At 61.6% G+C, this 19,032-nt stretch overlaps 1 protein-coding gene across 1 annotated transcript in view; it reads left to right on the top strand.

Annotated features, from left to right (window-relative positions):
• PAK4 (p21 (RAC1) activated kinase 4) overlaps window positions 1–18,106 on the top strand; it is a 48,340-nt gene extending 30,234 nt beyond the window's left edge. The window contains exons 2-10 of the mRNA XM_023229342.1: window positions 7,196–7,268; window positions 8,488–8,714; window positions 11,684–12,142; window positions 12,343–12,795; window positions 13,714–13,847; window positions 14,094–14,220; window positions 15,345–15,470; window positions 16,420–16,554; window positions 17,129–18,106. Of these exons, the coding sequence (XP_023085110.1) occupies window positions 8,511–8,714; window positions 11,684–12,142; window positions 12,343–12,795; window positions 13,714–13,847; window positions 14,094–14,220; window positions 15,345–15,470; window positions 16,420–16,554; window positions 17,129–17,284 (1,794 nt within the window). The 5' untranslated portion in view covers window positions 7,196–7,268; window positions 8,488–8,510 and the 3' untranslated portion in view covers window positions 17,285–18,106. The remainder of the gene's footprint in view (window positions 1–7,195; window positions 7,269–8,487; window positions 8,715–11,683; window positions 12,143–12,342; window positions 12,796–13,713; window positions 13,848–14,093; window positions 14,221–15,344; window positions 15,471–16,419; window positions 16,555–17,128) is intronic.
• Window positions 18,107–19,032: the final 926 nt, after the last annotated feature.

The raw sequence follows: 19,032 nt of genomic DNA, 5'->3' as shown, positions 1-19,032 counted from the left end.
TCCTGGTGAGGCGGCGCCAGCATGGCATTCCACCTCCCGGCCTCCTCTCCCTCCTCCTTTTCCTGCCATCCACACCTCCCAGCCCCATTCTCACACCTTGGGATGGCGGTATGGGGGCTTCACCGTGGTCTCCCCTGACCTCGCCCCTCCCCCGGTCAGGCTGTCTCAGATTCCTCCTCATGGGTGAGGGGGCAGAGTGGCCCCTTTCCTCCAGCCCATGTTGGGCACTTGCTAGAATCCCAGCCTTGGTCAGGGTGGAGGAGAAGCAAGTTCCAGCTCTCCAGTTCTGCCTCCATGTCAGAGAGCCCACCCACCCCTCTCCCCGGGGCTCTATCCTGTACCTAGCGGCCCCTGTCACTCCCCATCCGCCCCCGTGTACGTACCCCAGTCCCTTGTTTCAAACCTGGCTGCCCCTTAGCTGCCTGGCCAGCCGCTTGCAGGCACTCAGCCTTGCTGTGTAGTCACCCCTTCCAGCCCCTGGCACCTAGACTGGCATGGGGGGGGCGAGGCCGGGTGTGCCTGTGGGTGGGAGGCTGACCCTGCTGAAGCAAAGGCTGTGGTTGGGGTCCCCGCCCAGCCCTGCCCTCTATCCAGGCAGCTATGGGCCACGTGGCCCAGGCCCACCCACCCCAGCTCCAGGCTCAGCCCCGCCTCCCTCCCGCCCTCCGTGGGTGGAAGCCACAGTCAAGGCTCAACTCCTGGCCAGCCTGGCCGCGTCACCACCGCTGCCCTGGAGGCTGGAGCCTAGAGCCCAGCCAGCCCTTCTCGGTGGGTGCGCAGGTCGAGGGCCTGGGGAGCCCTGGATCTACTCTGCTTTCTAGCTGGAAGCCTGTTTTTCCACAGGCCCGTCCCGTTGAGGGTGGCCCAGGAAGTGGGAAGGAGCGTGGTGGAGGTGAGCTGGCCAGGCCTCAGGAGGGAGGGGAGAGGGGAGGGCTAGGCTGGCTGCTGGGGAAGGAGGGTCTGCCGTCTGGCCACTGGAGCCAGTGTGAGCATGTGCGAAGGCTGCACCTTTCTTGGGGCTGGGGCGGGGTCACCGTGTTTAAACATGTGCATGACGGCAGGTGCCTGTCTGCTGGGGACTTGCAGGCATCTGAGTGTAGATCCCTGAGCCTCTCTGTGGGAGCTCGCTCCTGGGGTCTGGCTTGCATGGGGGCAGAAGTTTCTGTGAGACTGTGCCTCGCTCACTCTGGGTGATCCTGGAGTTGACTGGGTTCGCCTGGGTCCATGGAGGTCTCCTTGCCTGCTGTGTGTGGTTTTGGGGTCGGGGGGCCCCCTGGTGTAGATTTGTATCTTGGGGGTTATCTGTGTGTGTGTGTGTGTCTTGGGGTGCAGCATGGCTTTCCCTCGAAGTCGTGGAGTGTCTGCGGCGTTGTGCGTGTACGCACGTGTCCCTGTGTTTCTGTGTGTGGGTCTCTGGGAGTGTCTGCATCTCTGGGTGCACGAGTCTTTGCAGTATGTGTGAAAGTCCACGGTCCATCCATGGCTCTTCTGGGGCCCAGGTGTGGGCTGACTGAGCCACGGCCTTCCCACTCACTGAGCGTGTACTCTGAGCCAGGCTGGCTTTAAGAGCCACTCCCCCACCTTCTCCCACTGAAGCCTCAGAAGCTCCCTCTGGGGCACACTCTGCTGGCGCCCCATATTCTAGAGACAGGAGCAGAGGCTCTTGGTGAATGTGCTTTTCCTCTGCCCCGCGGCAAGCAAGGCACTGAGCCCTGGTCACCAGCCTCCTGAGCCCATGCTCCTGTACGGGCCGCCGCTGGGTGCTCGGGATGTTGTAGGGTTGAGGGTGGATTGCTGCTGTTGCCGGCTAGCCGGGAAGTTTTCTTTTTTTCCCCTAAGATAAATATTTGAGAAGAATGGCCAGGGAGCTTTCCGTGTGACCAGTGCATGTGGCTGGAAGCCTGTGGTTTGTGTGGCTGGGTGTGTATCTGCATGTCTGTGTGGTGGTCTTAGGGCTTGGCTCTGTGTAGTGTCAGCTGCACATGTGCACGCTCTGGTGTGTCCTCACATGCATCTGTGTCTAGGGATCATGTGTGTGTGTATGCATGCGCGTGAGTGTGCGTGTGAGCATGTGTGTGCCTGCGTGTGTGTGCGTGTGTGTGCCTGCATGTGTGTGTGCGTGTGTGTGAGCGTGTGTGTGAGCGTGCATGGGTTGTAGGATGGCTTCGCTCGTTGCTGTGTGTTGAGTCTGTAAGGAGAGGCCATGGTTGCTGCCTGGTGTATCTCCTGGTGGCTGTGCGCAGCCTTGTGTGTTGCACAGCAGGGGAAGTGGACAGTGAGAGGGCTTGGGTGCTGGGGCCTGAGAGGGGCAGAGCCTCTTTCCTGCCACATCGCCCCCTTCCCCCTGCCCAGCCTCAGGGGAGGAATAAATGACTCTGCTCCGATTTCCCAGGCTGTATGGGCTCCCGCACACTCTGTGTTGTGGTGTCCATCCCCACCCTGGGTACTTCTGAGGAGTGAAGGGCACCAGCAGTGCCCTTTATGTCTGTGCCTTTTTGTGCTGGGTCAGATTCGGGGCAGGGGGGCTTGGCCTGAGACTGCCAGCCCTGGCATCACTGGGGGGTCTGAGCTCCAGCCTGGGCCTGGCTGGATAAAGGAAGCCTCATCTCTTTGTTCAGCCACAGTCTTTTTGCTGTACCTTACCTTGTGCTGGGCAAGCCTGGGGACACAGGGTGGCTAAGATGGGGCCCCAGGCCCTGCCTTCCTGGGTCTCCCAGTCCAGTGGGAGAGGCAGACCTGTTACCAGACAGTAACAGCCCGTCAGGCTCCCCCCGCCCAACCCTGGAAAAAGTAAGGCTAACATATTTGCAGAAGGGACCGTGCCCGGCATCCTCTGTAGTTTATTTGTTCATTCATTCATTCATCATTCAGCAGCAAGATTGGCAGTACTGATAACAGCAGCGAGCCTGCAGTGAGGCCCCACTCGGCACCAGTCACTGTTGTAAATGTTTTACACGTGTCATCTTATTCGCTCGTCCAACATTCCCGGGAGGTAGGGACTATCACTACCCCCGGTTTGCAGATGAGAACACTGAGGCCCAGAGAGGTTGAGTAACTTGTCCAGGGGCACACAGCTTGGAGTCATAGAGTCAGTACCTGGGACTGGGCAGTAGGCTCTTAACCACCAGCTGCCTGCTGAGCCCCTGTACTGCGCCAGGCCTGTGCTGAGGACAAAGCAGTGGCCAGGACAGACAGGCCCTGTCCTCATGGGGCTGCCCGTTCATTGCAGGAGACATACTAATTAAGGACCATACAGACAAACGTAAAATTACAGCTGTGACAGATGCTGTCAAGGGGAAGGCATGGGACAGGCAGTGTTTTTTTTAGACGGAGTCTCACTCTGTCTCCCAGGCTGGAGGGCAATGGCGTGATCTTGGCTCACTGTAACCTCTGCCCCCTGGGTTCAAGTGATTCTCGTGCCTCAGCCTCCCAAGCGGCTGGGACTATAGGCGCATGCCACCACACCCAGCAGACGCTGAAGAATTACATACACGGCTGGGCCCAGTGGCTCACGCCTGTAATCCCAGCACTTTGGGAGGCTGAGGCAGGTGGATCACCTGAGGTGAGGAGTTCAAGACCAGCCTGGCCAACGTGGTGAAACCCCATCTCTACTAAGAATACAAAAATTAGCTGGGCATGGGGGCGGACGCTTGTAATCCTGGCTTCTCGGGAGGCTGAGGCAGGAGAATCACACGAACCCACTAGGCGGAGGTTGCATTGAGCCGAGATCACGCCATTGCACTCCAGCCTGGGCAACAAGAGTGAAACTCTGTCTAAAAAAAAAAAAAGAATTACACACACACACACCATATATGTGGTAAGAGCCCTGAGGAAAGATAAAGCAGAGATGGGCGTAGAGGGCGACAGGACAGGAGCAGGGCTTGTGAGCACAGGCGGGCCTGGGAAGTCAGGGGAGGAGGGAGGGCCGTGAGAGGAGAGTTCCAGGTGGGGCACTCGCCCATGCAAAGGCACTGAGGTGGGACCGTGTCTAGGATTTGAGGAACAGCGGGGGGACCTGTGTGGCCAGGGCACAGTGAGTACAGGAGTGCTTGGGAGGAGAGGAGGGCAGTGGGGTGATAGGCATGTCCTGTGGGGACTCTCAGGCCACAGGGAGGCATTTTGGGGGCCAGCGAAGGGTTTAAGGCTGTGGACTCTGGAGTGGGCAGGACTGGCTTCCAGGCCCAGCTCTGCTTGGTAAGTTTAGTGAGAGATTTTACCACCACGGCTGGGGGTGCCTGTGAGCTCAGCTTCAGCGTCTGCTCTGGCCATGGGTCCCTTGTGGTAGTGGGGGTACCAAGCTGAGCCTCAGGCCACATTTGGTGGGAAGGGTTGGTTTTAAGCATCTTTCCTGCTGCAAAGGCCCATGGGTAGGGCTGGTGAACAGCCACGGGGGAGGTGGGGGCCCGGGGGGCCCACTTTGTGCTTCCTCCCACTGCCTGTGGTGTCCAGGACAGGCCACACAGGAGGGAGGGACCCTCACTCAGCAGAGACTAGGCCAGGAGAGGAAAGGCAAGGTCTGGGTATAGACAGAAAGAATGGGGAGGGAGAGGGGAGGCCAGGACCAGCCTTGAGAGGATGATGGTAATCATATAATAATAATAATAATATAATAATAATAAAAACCAACAGCGTCACCTCAGCCCTCCAGGGCAGCAGGACAGGCAGGTAAGAGCCCAGCCTTCAGTGCCTTCCACATACAGCCGCCCAGGTTCAAATCCTGGCTGCTTCTCACTGGCTGCTTCTCCTGTCCATGCCCTGGACAAGGACCTTCTCTTCTCTGGGCCTCAGTTTCCCTATTTGTGAATTGGGATGAGGATGCTTGTGAGGATGGAAGGGGATTAGACACAGCAGGGCCGGAACCCGCGAATCTCTGCAGACAGGCCTGGAGTCTGGGGTCCACTCTGCCATCCTAGCTGGGTCACCGGGGTTAATGAGGTCCCCCTCTCTGCCTTGTTTTCCCTGTTTGTAATCCGGGGCTTATAATGGCCCCTCCCTCCAGGGCCAGATGTGGGACCTGGGTAAAGTGCCTGGAAGAGGGCTGGTACACAGTAGCTACTCAGTAAGTGCTGGCTGCTACTGGAATGGTGACCGGCACTTACTGAGCACTTACTGCGTGTGATTTGCCTTGGCTCTGATCCCAACCGCTGTCTCTGGGCCAGGCCCTCCGTGCTCTGTGTTCTCCGTAATTCCTTATAAAATCCCAGCACTTTGGGGTGCTGAGGAGGGCAGATCAGTAGACGTCAGGAGTTCGAGACCAGCCTGGCCAACATGGTGAAATTTGGCCGTCTCTACTAAAAGTACAAAAATTAGCTGGATGTGGTGGCAGGCAACCGTTAATCTCAGCTACTCGAGAGGCTGAGGCAGGAGAATTGCGTGAACCCGGGAGGCGGAGGTTGCAGTGAGCTGAGATCACACCACTGCACTCCAGCCTGGGCAACAGAGCGAGACTCCATTTAAAAAAATAAAGAAAGAAAGAAATACTCCAGGAAGCAGCTACTGTCATCGCCATCTTTGAACAGAGGAGGAAACTGAGGCACAGCGTGGCTGAGTTGCTCACTCAGGGCCACATATTGAGGTCCCCAGGTTGGGTTAGATCCCCAATTCACAGACACAGAAAGTGAAGTCATACAGGGCAGGTCATAGCAGCCCTGCTGGGGTTTGGAGCCCTGGGCAGCCTGACTGCCAAGCTCAGAGCTGGCCCAGGAGCCCAGGCCCCACCCCTCCCTCCCTGCACCTGGGCAAGCCCAGCCTTTCTGCCTAGCTCTTCCCCTTCTTCCCAGGCCTGGCACGGCCTCTGCGGCCCCCACGAGATCAGGAGCTTATGTCGGGAAGGGAGCGTGTGCTGGGGAAGCCAGCAGGGCTTGGAGCTGCCCAGGAGGGCCCAGGGTGGGGCCGCTGCCTAGTCATTATAAACATGTTCAGTTCCTCTGTTTGTCCTGCCCTCTTTGCAGTGCCCAGAGGAAAGGGGTGGCCCCAGGCACATATCCGGAGGCGTGCCCCTTGCCCCCTTCCCTTGGGGGTTTATGGGTGGGAGGGCAGGAGGCCAGGCTTCGGAGGACATACCCCAGACCCCGTGCTGCTAGCTGGGTCAGCCGCCCGCCTTCCGGGCTTCTCCTGCCCCGTCCGCAGGCGTCTGCCACCTCCGGGTCTGCCTTGCTGTCCGCCCTCTGGGCTTAGTGAGGGTCACGTGGCTGATCCTGTTCCTGTGACTGTGGGAACAGCCTAGTGTCCCGCAGTGGGGAGGGAGTGGGATGGGCGGGGTGACAGGTTCACGATGAAGAGTCACGGGCTGGGCATGGGGCCAAAGGGGGTGGAGGGACATCTGGGAGGACGGAGAAGCCAGAGGACATGGGACACAGCTCTGGAGTGACAGCAGGCAGAGTGGGGAGATGGGGACTGCTGGGTATGTAGATGACCCTAGGAGCTGGGCCTAGAAAGCTGCGAGAGAGTAGGTCAGGGCCACCAGGGATGGGCCGGGCTGGAAGGCCACGAGGGAGGGCTGGGCAGCACTCAGGGCGCCGGCATTGGGCTCGGAGAAGGGGCTGGGCAGACACAGAGGAGGCCCCCGGCCCGCCCTGCATCCTGGGCCCCAGGGCAAGCAGGGAAACTGGGCCAACCCTGGGAACCTTGGCCAGACCAGCTCTGACCACCCGGTGGCCTCTTGGGACCAGTTGAGACAGGTTGACTGCCGGGTCCCCACCCGCCTCCCACGGGGTTCCCGCCGCCAAACCGGTTCCCCTGGCTGGCTTCCATTGATGGTCCTAGCTCTGGGCCAGGGCCTCACCTTTCCTGGCTGCTCCCATGAAGGCAGCCTGAGCTGGGCAGAGAAGCAGGTGTGGAGGGGCCACTTGCATCTGCGCGTCCTCTGTCCTCTCACTAGGGCCATGGGACTCTCTGGGCTGCGCACTGTGCCTGGCTCTGGGGAGCCAGCTGGGAACAAGACAGAACAGAAACTCCACCTGCGTGTCCCCCCGTCCTCTGGTCTCAGCTGTTCCCCTCTTCCGGGAAGCCTCCCTGCTGCCCACCCCGCCGTCCTTCCGGGCTGGGTCCCATGCTCCCATCCCTCAGCCCTGACCACCCTGGGCTGCTGCTGCATGGGGACAGGTCTGTCTGCCCCACAGAGGAGGCCCGTTGCTGAGTTATTCCTAAATGAATGAGTGAATGAGTGAACGGATGCATTCCTCTCATTTTGCAGATGAGTAACCCGAAGCCTCTAGAGGAGTGGTCACCTGCCTGAGGGCACTTCTGTCCCACCAGCGTCAGACCAGGTGTGTGCGACTCCAGGGCCCAGGCGTGGGACAGCTGGGGTGGGGCCTTCGGGGGGAGCAGGAACTGGGCCCCTCCTCCCACAGACACTGTGGGAGCCGCCCCGGCCATCACAGTGGCCTCCAGCGACAGGCCCCCCGCATTTGCCCAGCCCTGCACCAAGCTCTTGGCTCCCAGTCACCCATGACCCCTCGCAGCAGCCCTGTGGGGGTTCATCCGCGGCACAGAGAGGTTGTCACCTGCCCCAGGTCACAGCAGCATGTGGTGGAGAGTTCAGCTCTGGCCGCCTGGCTCCCCTTCCCATCTTTCTTCAGGCTGTCTGTGAGATGCCGCCATCAGCGTGTCTCCCCCTCAGCCCCTTTGTTTTTTAAAGTGGCTTTGGTCGGGCGTTTGCTCTGTGCTTGGTACTATGGCAAGGGCCGGACTGAAGACCACAGATCCTAAAGATAGGGGAATGTCGCGGCAAGGCTGCCTGGGTGCCCTCTTGCCCCAGGGGCTCAGTAACTCTGTGCTGAGGCACTATCCAACGGTGTGTGCGTCCCCAGCCCAGACTCAGGGCTGGACCAGCGGCGGTGGCTGTGGCCAGGCTAGCAGTGACCGTCCACTGAGTACACGCTGTGTACTAGGCATAGTGGGGGATGTGGGGGAGCGGGGCACATGAGACCTGGCCAGAAGGTAGCACTGACATTCTAGCGGAGTGGTGTGGATGCTGCACTCGTGAACCTAAGACGGAGCAACAGACAGGATTTCCATGAGTTCCGGGCTGTGACGGTGATGTAGAGCGGGGACAGAGGGACACGGGGCTGCTTGCCTTGGGGTGGTCAGGAAAAGAGTCACTGCTGCTCTGAGAACTGAAGGAGGAGACGGGGAGCCCTGTGCGGACACTGGGAAGTGAGCTTCTGGCAGGGGAGCCAGCACGTGCAAAGGCCCTGAGGTCTCCAGGGGGTGAGAACAGAGAGGTGATGGCGCCTTGTGGGCCCGCGGGAGACAGAGCGGCAGGAACGTTCTGAGCAGAGGGACATGGCGGCTCAGGTGCTCACGGATGCCTTCTGGCTGTGTGTGCCACACAGATGGGGGCAGGGGTGAGCAGGGAGGCCCGGAAGGAGGCTCCTGCCTCCCCTTGGTTCCGGTGGAAGATGAGATTGGAAGGGACAGGGCAGGGGCAGAGGAGGAAGAGACACAGGCAGGCTCTCACTCACCCACCACGATTCCCTCCCGCAGGCCGCGCCGAGCCCCCGGGAATCATGTTTGGGAAGAGGAAGAAGCGGGTGGAGATCTCCGCGCCGTCCAACTTCGAGCACCGCGTACACACGGGCTTCGACCAGCACGAGCAGAAGTTCACGGGGCTGCCCCGCCAGTGGCAGAGCCTGATCGAGGAGTCAGCTCGCCGGCCAAAGCCCCTCATCGACCCCGCCTGCATCACCTCCATCCAGCCCGGGGCCCCCAAGGTATGCGGCACCCACCATCACCTCCCCCAGCCCACCCCCACCCCCAAGTGACCCCAGCCCTCAACCCCACACTCGACCCTATGACTGACACCTCCTCACTGACATGGCAACAGAGACACACCCCAGCCTTCGACCCTGATCCTGGGCCCAACGCTGGCCTTTCACCCTCCACCCACTGGCTCCAAGTTCTGAGAACCCATGCCTCCCCAACCTGAGCCCCCCATGGCCCATCTGACAGCCCCCACACCAGCCTCCAAGCTCTGCTGTGTCCCGAACACTCATACCCTGGGGGCCATGCTGCTGTGCCCCAGACCACACTCCATCGCACCCTTGAGCCTTTCCAGAGCTCATGGCAGTGGGAGACAGACCCATCCCCAGAGGGTGACAGCCCCAAGTGGTCAGGGCTTGGATGGGGAAGCCCGGAGGAGGCACCTGACCCAGACCAGGGCTCCAGGCAAGCTTCTGGAAGGAGGGGACACCGAGGCGGAGCCCAGAGCTGAGGAGGAGGAATTCCAGCAGACGCTGGGGTGGCCGGGCTTTAGTGGGGGAAATCAGTCCTGTGAAACACGGGCTTTTTGGTTTTCGGTTTTTTTTTTTCCTGCCATCTAGAGCAAAATGGCAAGGTTGGGATTTGAACCAGTGTCTGTTTCCAAGGCCCATGCTCTTAACCCCTCTCCTGCCTCCATGTGAAATGGTGAGAGTTGTGGAGCCGGTGTCTGGGTGTGGCCTCGCATGAGGCTGGCCTGGCCTGAGTCCCTGCTGAGCCTCGGAAGCCAGCCTTGGAGCCTGGACTCTCTCCCGTGGTCAGTGGGGACCGGGAGGGGCCGCAGGCCAAGGGGAGCTCGGCCAGGTTTACTTCCAGCCGGTAGAGATGGGTGTGCCTGGGGACTCACCCTTCCCGGTGCCCAGCCCGGCCTGGCGGGAGGAGCCCCGAGGCCCACAAGTTGGCTGTAGACACAAGTGCAGCCTCAGTGTGGTGGCCCACTGAGGAGTCCGTGTGGCCCACACAGGACGCTTTTGAATGCTTCGACTTCTTTGCCACCACTGAAAAAGTGACAGACCACTTCCGAGGCCGTTTCTGGCATCTGGTGACAGACCAGCTGGAGCCGAGTGGCAGTGGCCTCCGCAGGCGGGGTACTGGCTTTTCTGGGCCGCGGGCCACACCCGACCCGTCTCAGCTCCACGCCCTGCCTGGCTCGCCAGATGTGAGGCCGGCCTGTGACCGTCCCACCAGGAGGCAGGACACCTGAATTCACACACAGGGCCTGGTGGCCGGCACTGTCTTGGGGCTCTGTTTGCTGCCCTTGTCCAGGCCTCAGGCCTCCCAGGGCCCTCTCAACCCCCTGTGGTTTTTTGTTTGTTTGTTTTTGTTTTTGTTTTTGTTTTGAGACACGTTCCTGCTCTGTCTCCCCAGTTGGAGTGCAATGGCGCCATCTTGGCTGGCTGCAACCTCTGCCTCCTGGGTTCAAGAGACTTTCCTGCCTCAAGTGATTTTCCTCCCGAGTAGCTGGGATTACAGGTGCCCACCACCACGCCCAGCTAGTTTTTGTATTTTCAGTAGAGATGGGTTTTCGCTATGTTGGCCAGGCTCGTCTCAAACTCCTGACCTCAGGTGATCCTTGGTCTCGAGGTACTGGGATTATAGGCGTGAGCCACCTCTCCTAGCCTCAATTCCCTGTTCTAAGAGCAGGTGCTCACGGTGCTTGTGTCCACCTTGCTTTCTTGGGGCCCCTGGGCAAGGCCCGGCTCCAGGCAGACAGCCACAGCCAGGAGAGACAGGGCAGCAGCAGACCACGGGTTTTGTGGGGTCAGTGTTTTCTGCACATTAGAGGCAGGCCTCCGGCTGGAGGATATCTGGCAACCCTGGGCAGGGTCCCTGTCAGCAGGGCCCATGTTCTCAGCTCACCGTGGCGTCTGCACAGCCGCCTCACTGACTCCGTGGTTTAGCAAAAGTTCACGGAGCCCCTGCTGTGCGCCAGATGCTGGTCTAGGTGCTGACATGTAGCAGGACCTGAAGCAGACAGGAAAAAACAATCCCTGCCCAGAGCGTGCACTGGGCAGAGCCGGGAGCAGACAGATGCCTGCGTGCTCTATATCAGCTGCTGTCAGGAGCTCTGGGTAGAATGCAGGCAGGGCAGGGGCTGGCATTTTAGATGACGGGCGGCCAGCGGAAGCCTCACTGAGAAGCTGAGTTTTGAGCGAAGACCTGAAGGAGTGGAGGGAGGGAGGCACGGTGACCCTGAGAGCTGCTGTTCCAGGCAGAGGGAGCAGCCAGCAGCGGCCCTGGGCGGGGGCGTGGCGGGGAGACACCCGTGTGCCTGGAAATGGGGCAGGGGCAGAGGGGCCCTGCAGGACACGACTCAGACCACAGAGGGTGGGGACAGGGTGACTTGGGACGCACTGGACGCTCTGCCTGGTCCCCACCAGCGTTTGTATTTGCCACCCAGCTCCTGGGACCGCCTTGCCCTCTACTTTGGGACCAGGCCTTTCTGACCCTCCCTGTCCCCCACCCCTTGTGGTTCACGGGAGCAGAGTGTGGTTTTGGGGCTAAGGAACACTGGCGCGCACAGGGGAGGGAGTGCCAGGCCAGGCCCCAGCTCGCTGTCATTTGCAGCCCTCGGGGCTGATTATGGGATGGGTCGGCTTCTGTCCTCCCTCCCCCAGCCCCGCAGGGCAGGACTATTCTGCCAGTGTGGGGAACAGGAGAAAAAGGGTGCCTTCCCAGGGTCCCACCCAGCCCAGGGGGCAGCAGCCTGGCCGTGGCGATCACTCCTCCGGCCCCTGTAGCTGCGTCCGCAGGGAGGGGAGGGGCCGCACCGCCCATGCCATTGTCACTCCATGGCATCTCTTCATTGCGTCTCTGTCTTGTCTCTGTGTGTGTCGTGCTGTCCTATCCCTGTGTGTCGGATGCACGTCCTGTGTGCCCCACTCCTTGCTGGGCCCCCACCCACCACTGACTGGGACCCCAGACCATCGTGCGGGGCAGCAAAGGTGCCAAGGATGGGGCCCTCACGCTGCTGCTGGATGAGTTTGAGAACATGTCGGTGACACGCTCCAACTCCCTGCGGAGAGACAGCCCGCCGCCGCCCGCCCGTGCCCGCCAGGAAAATGGGATGCCGGAGGAGCCGGCCACCACGGCCAGAGGGGGCCCAGGAAAGGCGGGCAGCCAAGGCCGGATCGCCAGTCACAGCGAGGCGGGTGGCGGCAGTGGTGACAGGCGACGGGTGGGGCCAGAGAAGAGGCCCAAGTCTTCCAGGGAGGGCTCAGGGGGGCCCCAGGAGTCCTCCCGGGACAAACGCCCCCTCTCCGGGCCTGACGTCGGCACCCCCCAGCCTGCTGGTCTGGCCAGTGGGGCGAAATTGGCAGCTGGCCGGCCCTTTAACACCTACCCGAGGGCTGACACGGACCACCCATCCCGGGGTGCCCAGGTAACCCATCCCCCGCCCCAGGGCCCCGCTGTCCCCTGCCCATTGCTCCTCCGTCCCCACCTTCCAGCCCCACCCTGCCACCATGCATCTCATCCTGACCACCCATGTGTCTGTCCCATCACTGGGTCTCTCTCCTGCTTAGGGAGCAGAGCTGGCCCCTGGAACCCATCACTGACAGCTGCCTCTCTCTTCTGTTTCAGGGGGAGCCTCATGACGTGGCCCCCAACGGGCCATCAGCGGGGGGCCTGGCCGTCCCCCAGTCCTCCTCCTCCTCCTCCCGGCCTCCCACCCGAGCCCGAGGTGCCCCCAGCCCTGGAGTGCTGGGCCCCCACGCCTCGGAGCCCCAGCTGGCCCCACCAGCCCGCACCCCAGCCGCCCCTGCCGCCCCTGCCACCCCTGCCGTGCCCGGGCCCCCTGGCCCCCGCTCGCCACAGCGGGAGCCGCAGCGAGTATCCCATGAGCAGTTCCGGGCTGCCCTGCAGCTGGTGGTGGACCCAGGTGACCCCCGCTCCTACCTGGACAACTTCATCAAGATTGGCGAGGGCTCCACGGGCATTGTGTGCATCGCCACCGTGCGCAGCTCGGGCAAGCTTGTGGCCGTCAAGAAGATGGACCTGCGCAAGCAGCAGAGGCGCGAGCTGCTCTTCAACGAGGTGCGGGCGCTGCTGCCCTGCCACCCTGCCACCCTGCCGGTCCTCCCATCCTGCCCTCCCTCCTCTCCCTGCACTCCTGTATGCTGGGCCAGGCTCCTCTCCTCCCCTCACTCCTCTCCCTCCCCAGGCCATCTCCTCCGCCCCAGCTGGGTCCCTGCCTCTGTCCTCACAGCACTCTCACCCACATCTCTGTCCCTGAGCCCCAGACCCAGGGTTCCTCGGCCCACTGACCCCTCACCCAGTGTCTTCCAGGCCCTTCGCACCCACTGAAGCCCGCCCGGGCTCCAGGGTACAGTGTCCTCCAGACCTGCCCCTCCTGGGTTCCCTGTGCCCCGCCCCGGCCTCAGCTCCTGGGCGTCCCCTCGGCACAGCCCACACAATGACCAAGAGGATGTTTCGCGTTCAGGCCACCCCATCCCCGTCCCTCCTTAGAGACCCTGGCAGCGCCCCACAGTGCCCTGACAGTAGGAAGCCCAGGCCCCTTTGCCGGGTGTGTGAGGCCCCTCTTGGCCCCGTTGCACATCACAGCGCCTGGCTGCACCAGGAGCTCCTCGCCTGAGTTCCTCATCCACCCCCAGAGACACGCCTCTTCTCTCATCCTTGCCCCACACCTGCTTGTCTGGGTCTCAGCTCTGTGCTTGAACGCTGTCTTCACACTTCCCCCGCCAGCACCAGCCCAGGACTGACCTGAGACGGGCATGTGCCCAGGGGGCGCACCCCCAGAAGGGACGCATGGGCTTCAAGCTGGCTCTGAGGCCCACATGGCTGTGGCAGTAGGGGAGGGCAGTCCAGGTGACCTCAGTGAGCACAAGCTCGATGTGGACCTGCAGGGGGATCCAGGGGGGTGGCGCTGGCTGAGTCTGAGGCGGGCCTGGCAGCCCTCCCGCCTCCCGCACCGCTGATGCAGCCCCTGCACAGGTGGTGATCATGAGGGACTACCAGCACGAGAACGTGGTGGACATGTACAACAGCTACCTGGTGGGCGACGAGCTCTGGGTGGTCATGGAGTTCCTGGAAGGAGGCGCCCTCACCGACATCGTTACCCACACCAGGTACTGCGGGGGCCTCAGACCCCTCCTGGGACACAACCAAGTCCCCTCCAGACCGCTTGGGGTGGGGCCACATCTCCAAACCAGCTGTGCTTTGGGCTTCCGGGATGGGGCCTTGTCTTCCATTCCTCCCGCTCCAGAGTGGGGTCGAGTGGTCTCAGAGTCCTCCCATCCCAAGGCAGGACTGCATCCCCCTTGGCCCCCGGGGTGCTGTCCACCTGACTGCTCACCCCCGACCCCACCCCACAGGATGAACGAGGAGCAGATCGCGGCCGTGTGCCTGGCGGTGCTGCAGGCCCTGTCAGTGCTGCACGCCCAGGGCGTCATCCACCGGGACATCAAGAGTGACTCGATCCTGCTGACCCATGACGGCAGGGTGAGGGGACGGGCGGCGGGGCGCAGGGGTGGTGGGGTTCTGGCTGCAGGGCTTCCCCGCCTCTCCCCATCCCCTTTGAGGGTAGGTGAGCTCCGACCCCCAGGTCTGTGATTGAGGAGCCTGGAAGTTCGTCTCTCCGTCGTGGAGCAGCACGGAGTCAGGCTCCAGCTCCGTGGGGACTGTATGCAGTGGGAGGGCAGAGGCTGGCGGAGGCTGTGCCGTCAGCACAGGACGCTGGGCCCAGGGACAGGGATCTGGGCAGATAGCGCAGCCTGCACCGCAGGCTTCTCCACTGCAAAGCTGCTCCCTGCCCAGCACCCGGGGCGGGCCGTGGACCCCAGCCCTGTCTTCCATACTTTGGACTGAGGTTCCGAATCTGAGGCCATGGCGATTATAACGCCGGGTGGACGTGATTTCCTGTGAGAGAGGGTCCTCGACTTGAATGAAATGCTTGCAGAAGTGGATGACTCCATCCCTTCCCCCAAGGAAGATTAAGCCCCACCAGTCAGTCCAGTCAGAGGCAGAGAGAGCTCTGTGTCACCGACAGTCTGTGGAAAGCTCCGGATGTCTACAGATGTGCTTTGGCGACATCTGTGGGCCACCTGAGATTGTCCACACACGGTTGTGGGGATGTTTTCTGGAGGCAGGAAGACCCATAGAGATCCTGAGAACTCGGACAGGGGCCCACAGTTGCTGAGGTGTGGAGGGTCTGGTTGTCGCAAAGGCAGGCTGTGTCCCCTCACGGCCCCAGTGCGGGGCTGCCTTCCTCTCCAGCCCAACTGAAGACTTGCTCAAGGGCAGCAGGGCCCCAGGGCACAGGCTTTTGGGGCCACCCCTGTTCCCAGCTCCAGCCCGGCCTCTGCTATCTGCAGTACTCAGGCCACTGCCGCCAAAAGCCCCAGAGGCTGTCAGGAAGGGAAATGAGGGGATCCTGGGGGAGGTGACTCGCCCGAGGACCCCCACCAGGCGGTGGTGGAGCTTCCCATTGGTCTGGCTCTGGGCCCCAGCTCTGTCCTCTGGGCGGCACATCATGTCTGAAGCCAAGGAATGACGCAGGCGGACCTCCCTGCTTCCTTTCCTGTAGTGCCAGCTCCTCTGACCCAACTGCCTCTGCCCTGCCCCAGGTGAAGCTGTCAGACTTCGGGTTCTGTGCCCAGGTGAGCAAGGAAGTGCCCCGAAGGAAGTCACTGGTCGGCACGCCCTACTGGATGGCCCCAGAGCTCATCTCCCGCCTTCCCTACGGGCCAGAGGTGAGCCCCAGGGTGGTGAGGCTGTCCCGCTGTGGACAGCATACGCTGCCATTTTCCAGCTGCAGCGCTGGCGGGAGGTGGGGCCCAGTCTGGGAGTGATTGCCAGGAATGGTGCTCTGGATGAGGAGGTACTGCAGGCATACATGTATTCATTCATTTTTTGTTTTGTTTGTTTGAAATGGCGTCTCGCTCTGTCGCACAGGCTGGAGTGCAGTGGCGCAATCTCAGCTCACTGCAACCTCCGCCTCCCGGTTTCAAGCGATTCTCCTGCCTCAGCCTCCTGAGAAGCTGGGATTACAGGCGCCGGCCACCATGCCCAGCTAATTTTTGTATTAGTAGAGATGAGGTTTCACCATGTTGACCAGGCTGGTCTCGAACTCCTGACTTCAGGTGATCTGCCCACCTTGGCCTCCCAAAGTGCTGGGATTACAGGTGTGGGCCACCTCGCCCAGCCTTGGCTCTGATTTCTGAGCGTTGTCATCACAGGCCGGCTTTCCCCTTGTGGGAGCAGAGCTGGCCCCAGCAGCTCTGGGAGGTGTCTTCCGCCTGCGGGCTCCCCTCTTTCCCTGGGTGTTTTGGGTAAAGTTCCCAGGTTGGCTCTGATTGACCCAGGCTGGGTCCTGTGCCTATTTATGAACCAATCACTGTGTCTCCACTGTAGTGATGAGGCCGCCTGGTCCTGAACCCACCACTGGATGCCACCTGGACTGAGGGAGGGAGGGGACCTGGGGGCAGTTGACAGAAAGAAGAGGGGTGGGTGCGGGGTGGGCAGCTCTCTTCAGGGGCTCCCTGGTGCGTGGACTGCTGGCTGGGTGTCCAAGAGGGAGTTCTGGGCCAAGGACTCCGGGAGCCAGAGGCAGAGACAGCGTTCGGGCGGTCCCTCCCTACGGCCTCCCCAGGACCCACCATCCCCCAACAGCTCAGTCCTGCTTCCCTTCCCCTGCTCCAGGTGGACATCTGGTCGCTGGGGATAATGGTGATTGAGATGGTGGACGGAGAGCCCCCCTACTTCAACGAGCCACCCCTCAAAGCCATGAAGATGATTCGGGACAACCTGCCGCCCCGACTGAAGAACCTGCACAAGGTAGGCCCCTCCCTGGCCGGGAAACTGTGCGCCAGCCGGAGCAGGGGGTGTAGACGGGATGGTGCTTACTGTGTGCTGGGCCCCCCACCCCCAGGCCTCGTGTCTGTGCAGACCCCGTCTGTGGGGCCTGGGCGACAGAGGCAGCAGAGCCACAGGTCCCCCGCACCCTCACTGTTGCCCTGGGCTCTGCCCGGCGGCCCTAGAGAGATTCGCACACTTAGAAGTGGAGGACAGGGCCGGGACCTCCCTAGTGGAGGACTCGCCAGGAGAGAAAGGGGCACCTCTGGGGCCCAGTTGCTTCCAGCTCCTTGCTAAGCCATGGAAATAGGGAGTCCATGAGCCCTCAGAGTTTGTCGCTTCCTCTGGGGCCACACAGTAAGCGCCATCGCAGGCACCATCACTGTCCCTGTCCCTGTCCCGTCTACACTCCAAGCTCTAGACACCCATGACCTCTGCCCGCTTCCTTCCTGCACAGTACATGCCGCCAGCTGACTTGGCAGAGGCAGAAACTGCGGCCCCACAGCAAACCATCAGTGGGGCCCTCACCCCCTGACCCTCCCCTCCTCCTCGACAGGTGTCACCATCCCTGAAGGGCTTCCTGGACCGCCTGCTGGTGCGGGACCCTGCGCAGCGGGCCACGGCAGCCGAGCTGCTGAAGCACCCATTCCTGGCCAAGGCAGGGCCGCCCGCCAGCATCGTGCCCCTCATGCGCCAGAACCGCACCAGATGAGGCCCAGCGCCCTTCCCCTCGACCAAAGAGCCCCCCGGGTCACCCCCGCCCCACTGAGGCCAGTAGGGGGCCAGGCCTCCCACTCCTCCCAGCCCGGGAGATGCTCCGTGTGGCACCGCCCTCCTTGCCGGGGGTAGATGGGACCCTACTACTGAACTCCGGTTTTGATCTCGTGACTTTTAGAAAAACACAGGGACTCGTGGGAGCAAGTGAGGCTCCCAGGACCCTCACCCTCTGGGACAGGCCCTCCCCCGTGTTCTTGTCTCCAGGAGGACAGCGGCCCTCCCGTCACTGGAAGTCTGCAGTGGGGGTTGCTGGGGGTGGAGAGAACACTAAGAGGTGAACGTGTGTGTGTGTGCACGCGTGTGAGTGTGCATGTGCGTGTGTGCAAAGATCCAGCCACCCCGTCCTCCAGCCTGCAAGGGGGCGTCTGGCGCCTTGCCTGACATCCAGCCCCCTCTCCCCCTGAGCCATTGTGGGGGTCGATCATGAATGTCCGAAGAGTGGCCTTTTCCCGTAGCCCTGCACCCCCTTTCTGTGGCTGGATGGGAAGACAGGGTCAGGGCCCCCCACCCTCTCCAGCCCCTGCAGCAAATGACTACTGCACCTGGACAGCCTCCTCTTTTCTAGAAGTCTATTTATATTGTCGTTTTATAACACTCTAGCCCCTGCCCTTATTGGGGGACAGATGGTCCCTGTCCTGCGGGGTGGCCTGGGCAGAACCACTGCCTGAAGACTCAGGTTCCTGCCCGGTCAGCACAGCCCCGGTCCCCCCACCCCTGCCTCGAGTTAGTTTTACAATTAAAACATTGTCTTGTTTTGTGTGTGTGGGGTGTGTTTGGGGGCCCTGCCCGACTGTCTTGGGTGGGAATTTGCAGGGAGAGGGTCTGGATCTGGGAGCAAACCACGGTTCCAGCCAAGGCAGGGCAAGGGTGGGGTAGGGAGTGGGGAGTTCAGCTCAAATCAGCCAGTAAGCCTCTCCAACCCGCCACTCTCCAGAATGGGACAGGATTGTCCCCACCCCTGGAAGCAGCCAGTTTGCCATGGTCCATGTGCAGACTGATCCCAGTTTGCCAAATCTGCAATTTCCTGGAACCTTTTAAAGGCTGTTTGCCTTGAGCAGGTTTGGTGGGTAGGAGCTAACCCGATGTTGGTAAATTTAAGGCCGTTTGGCAGATTGGTCAGTGCAGATGGACTTTTGGAGGACTGACGGAGGCCGACTGGCCTGGAGCTGCTGGCTTCAGAGAGACCTGCTGTGAAGCGTCCCTCCACGCAGGAGCCCGGAGCCGAGCCCACGCTGGGGGACATCTGACTGGCATGGAGGTGGCCATGCCGCCATCACTGCTGCTGCTGCTGCATTCTGGCACTTCGTGCCTCAGGCCCTGTTGGGCTCCACTTTCTGCATCCTCCCCAGCACCCAGGGAGGCAGTGGGGCAGGGGGAGAGCCAGGAGTGGGCCTCCATCCCCAAAGCCAGCCAGGCGTCATCAGCACCAGAGATCTCAGCCTGTCCTCTTGGGAAGTGAGTGGCCAGGGCAGAGATTCCAGGTTAGTCCACGCCTCCCACCCTCCACAGGTCCTGACCCCAAGAATCAGGGTACTCTGTGTGTGGCAGGGCCTGTGCCAAGTGCAAACACAGCCTAGATGGATCATCACAGAGTGAAACCCAGCGGTGCAAGCAGCTGCGCTCTCTGCAATGTGTTGGAGGCTTAGGTGAGGTGGATGCTTTTCTGGAAAAAAAAAAAAAAAA

Source organism: Piliocolobus tephrosceles, chromosome 21, assembly GCF_002776525.5.
Source record: "Piliocolobus tephrosceles isolate RC106 chromosome 21, ASM277652v3, whole genome shotgun sequence".
Lineage (NCBI taxonomy): Eukaryota > Metazoa > Chordata > Mammalia > Primates > Cercopithecidae > Piliocolobus > Piliocolobus tephrosceles.
This window is presented reverse-complemented; position numbering and strand designations above follow the sequence as displayed.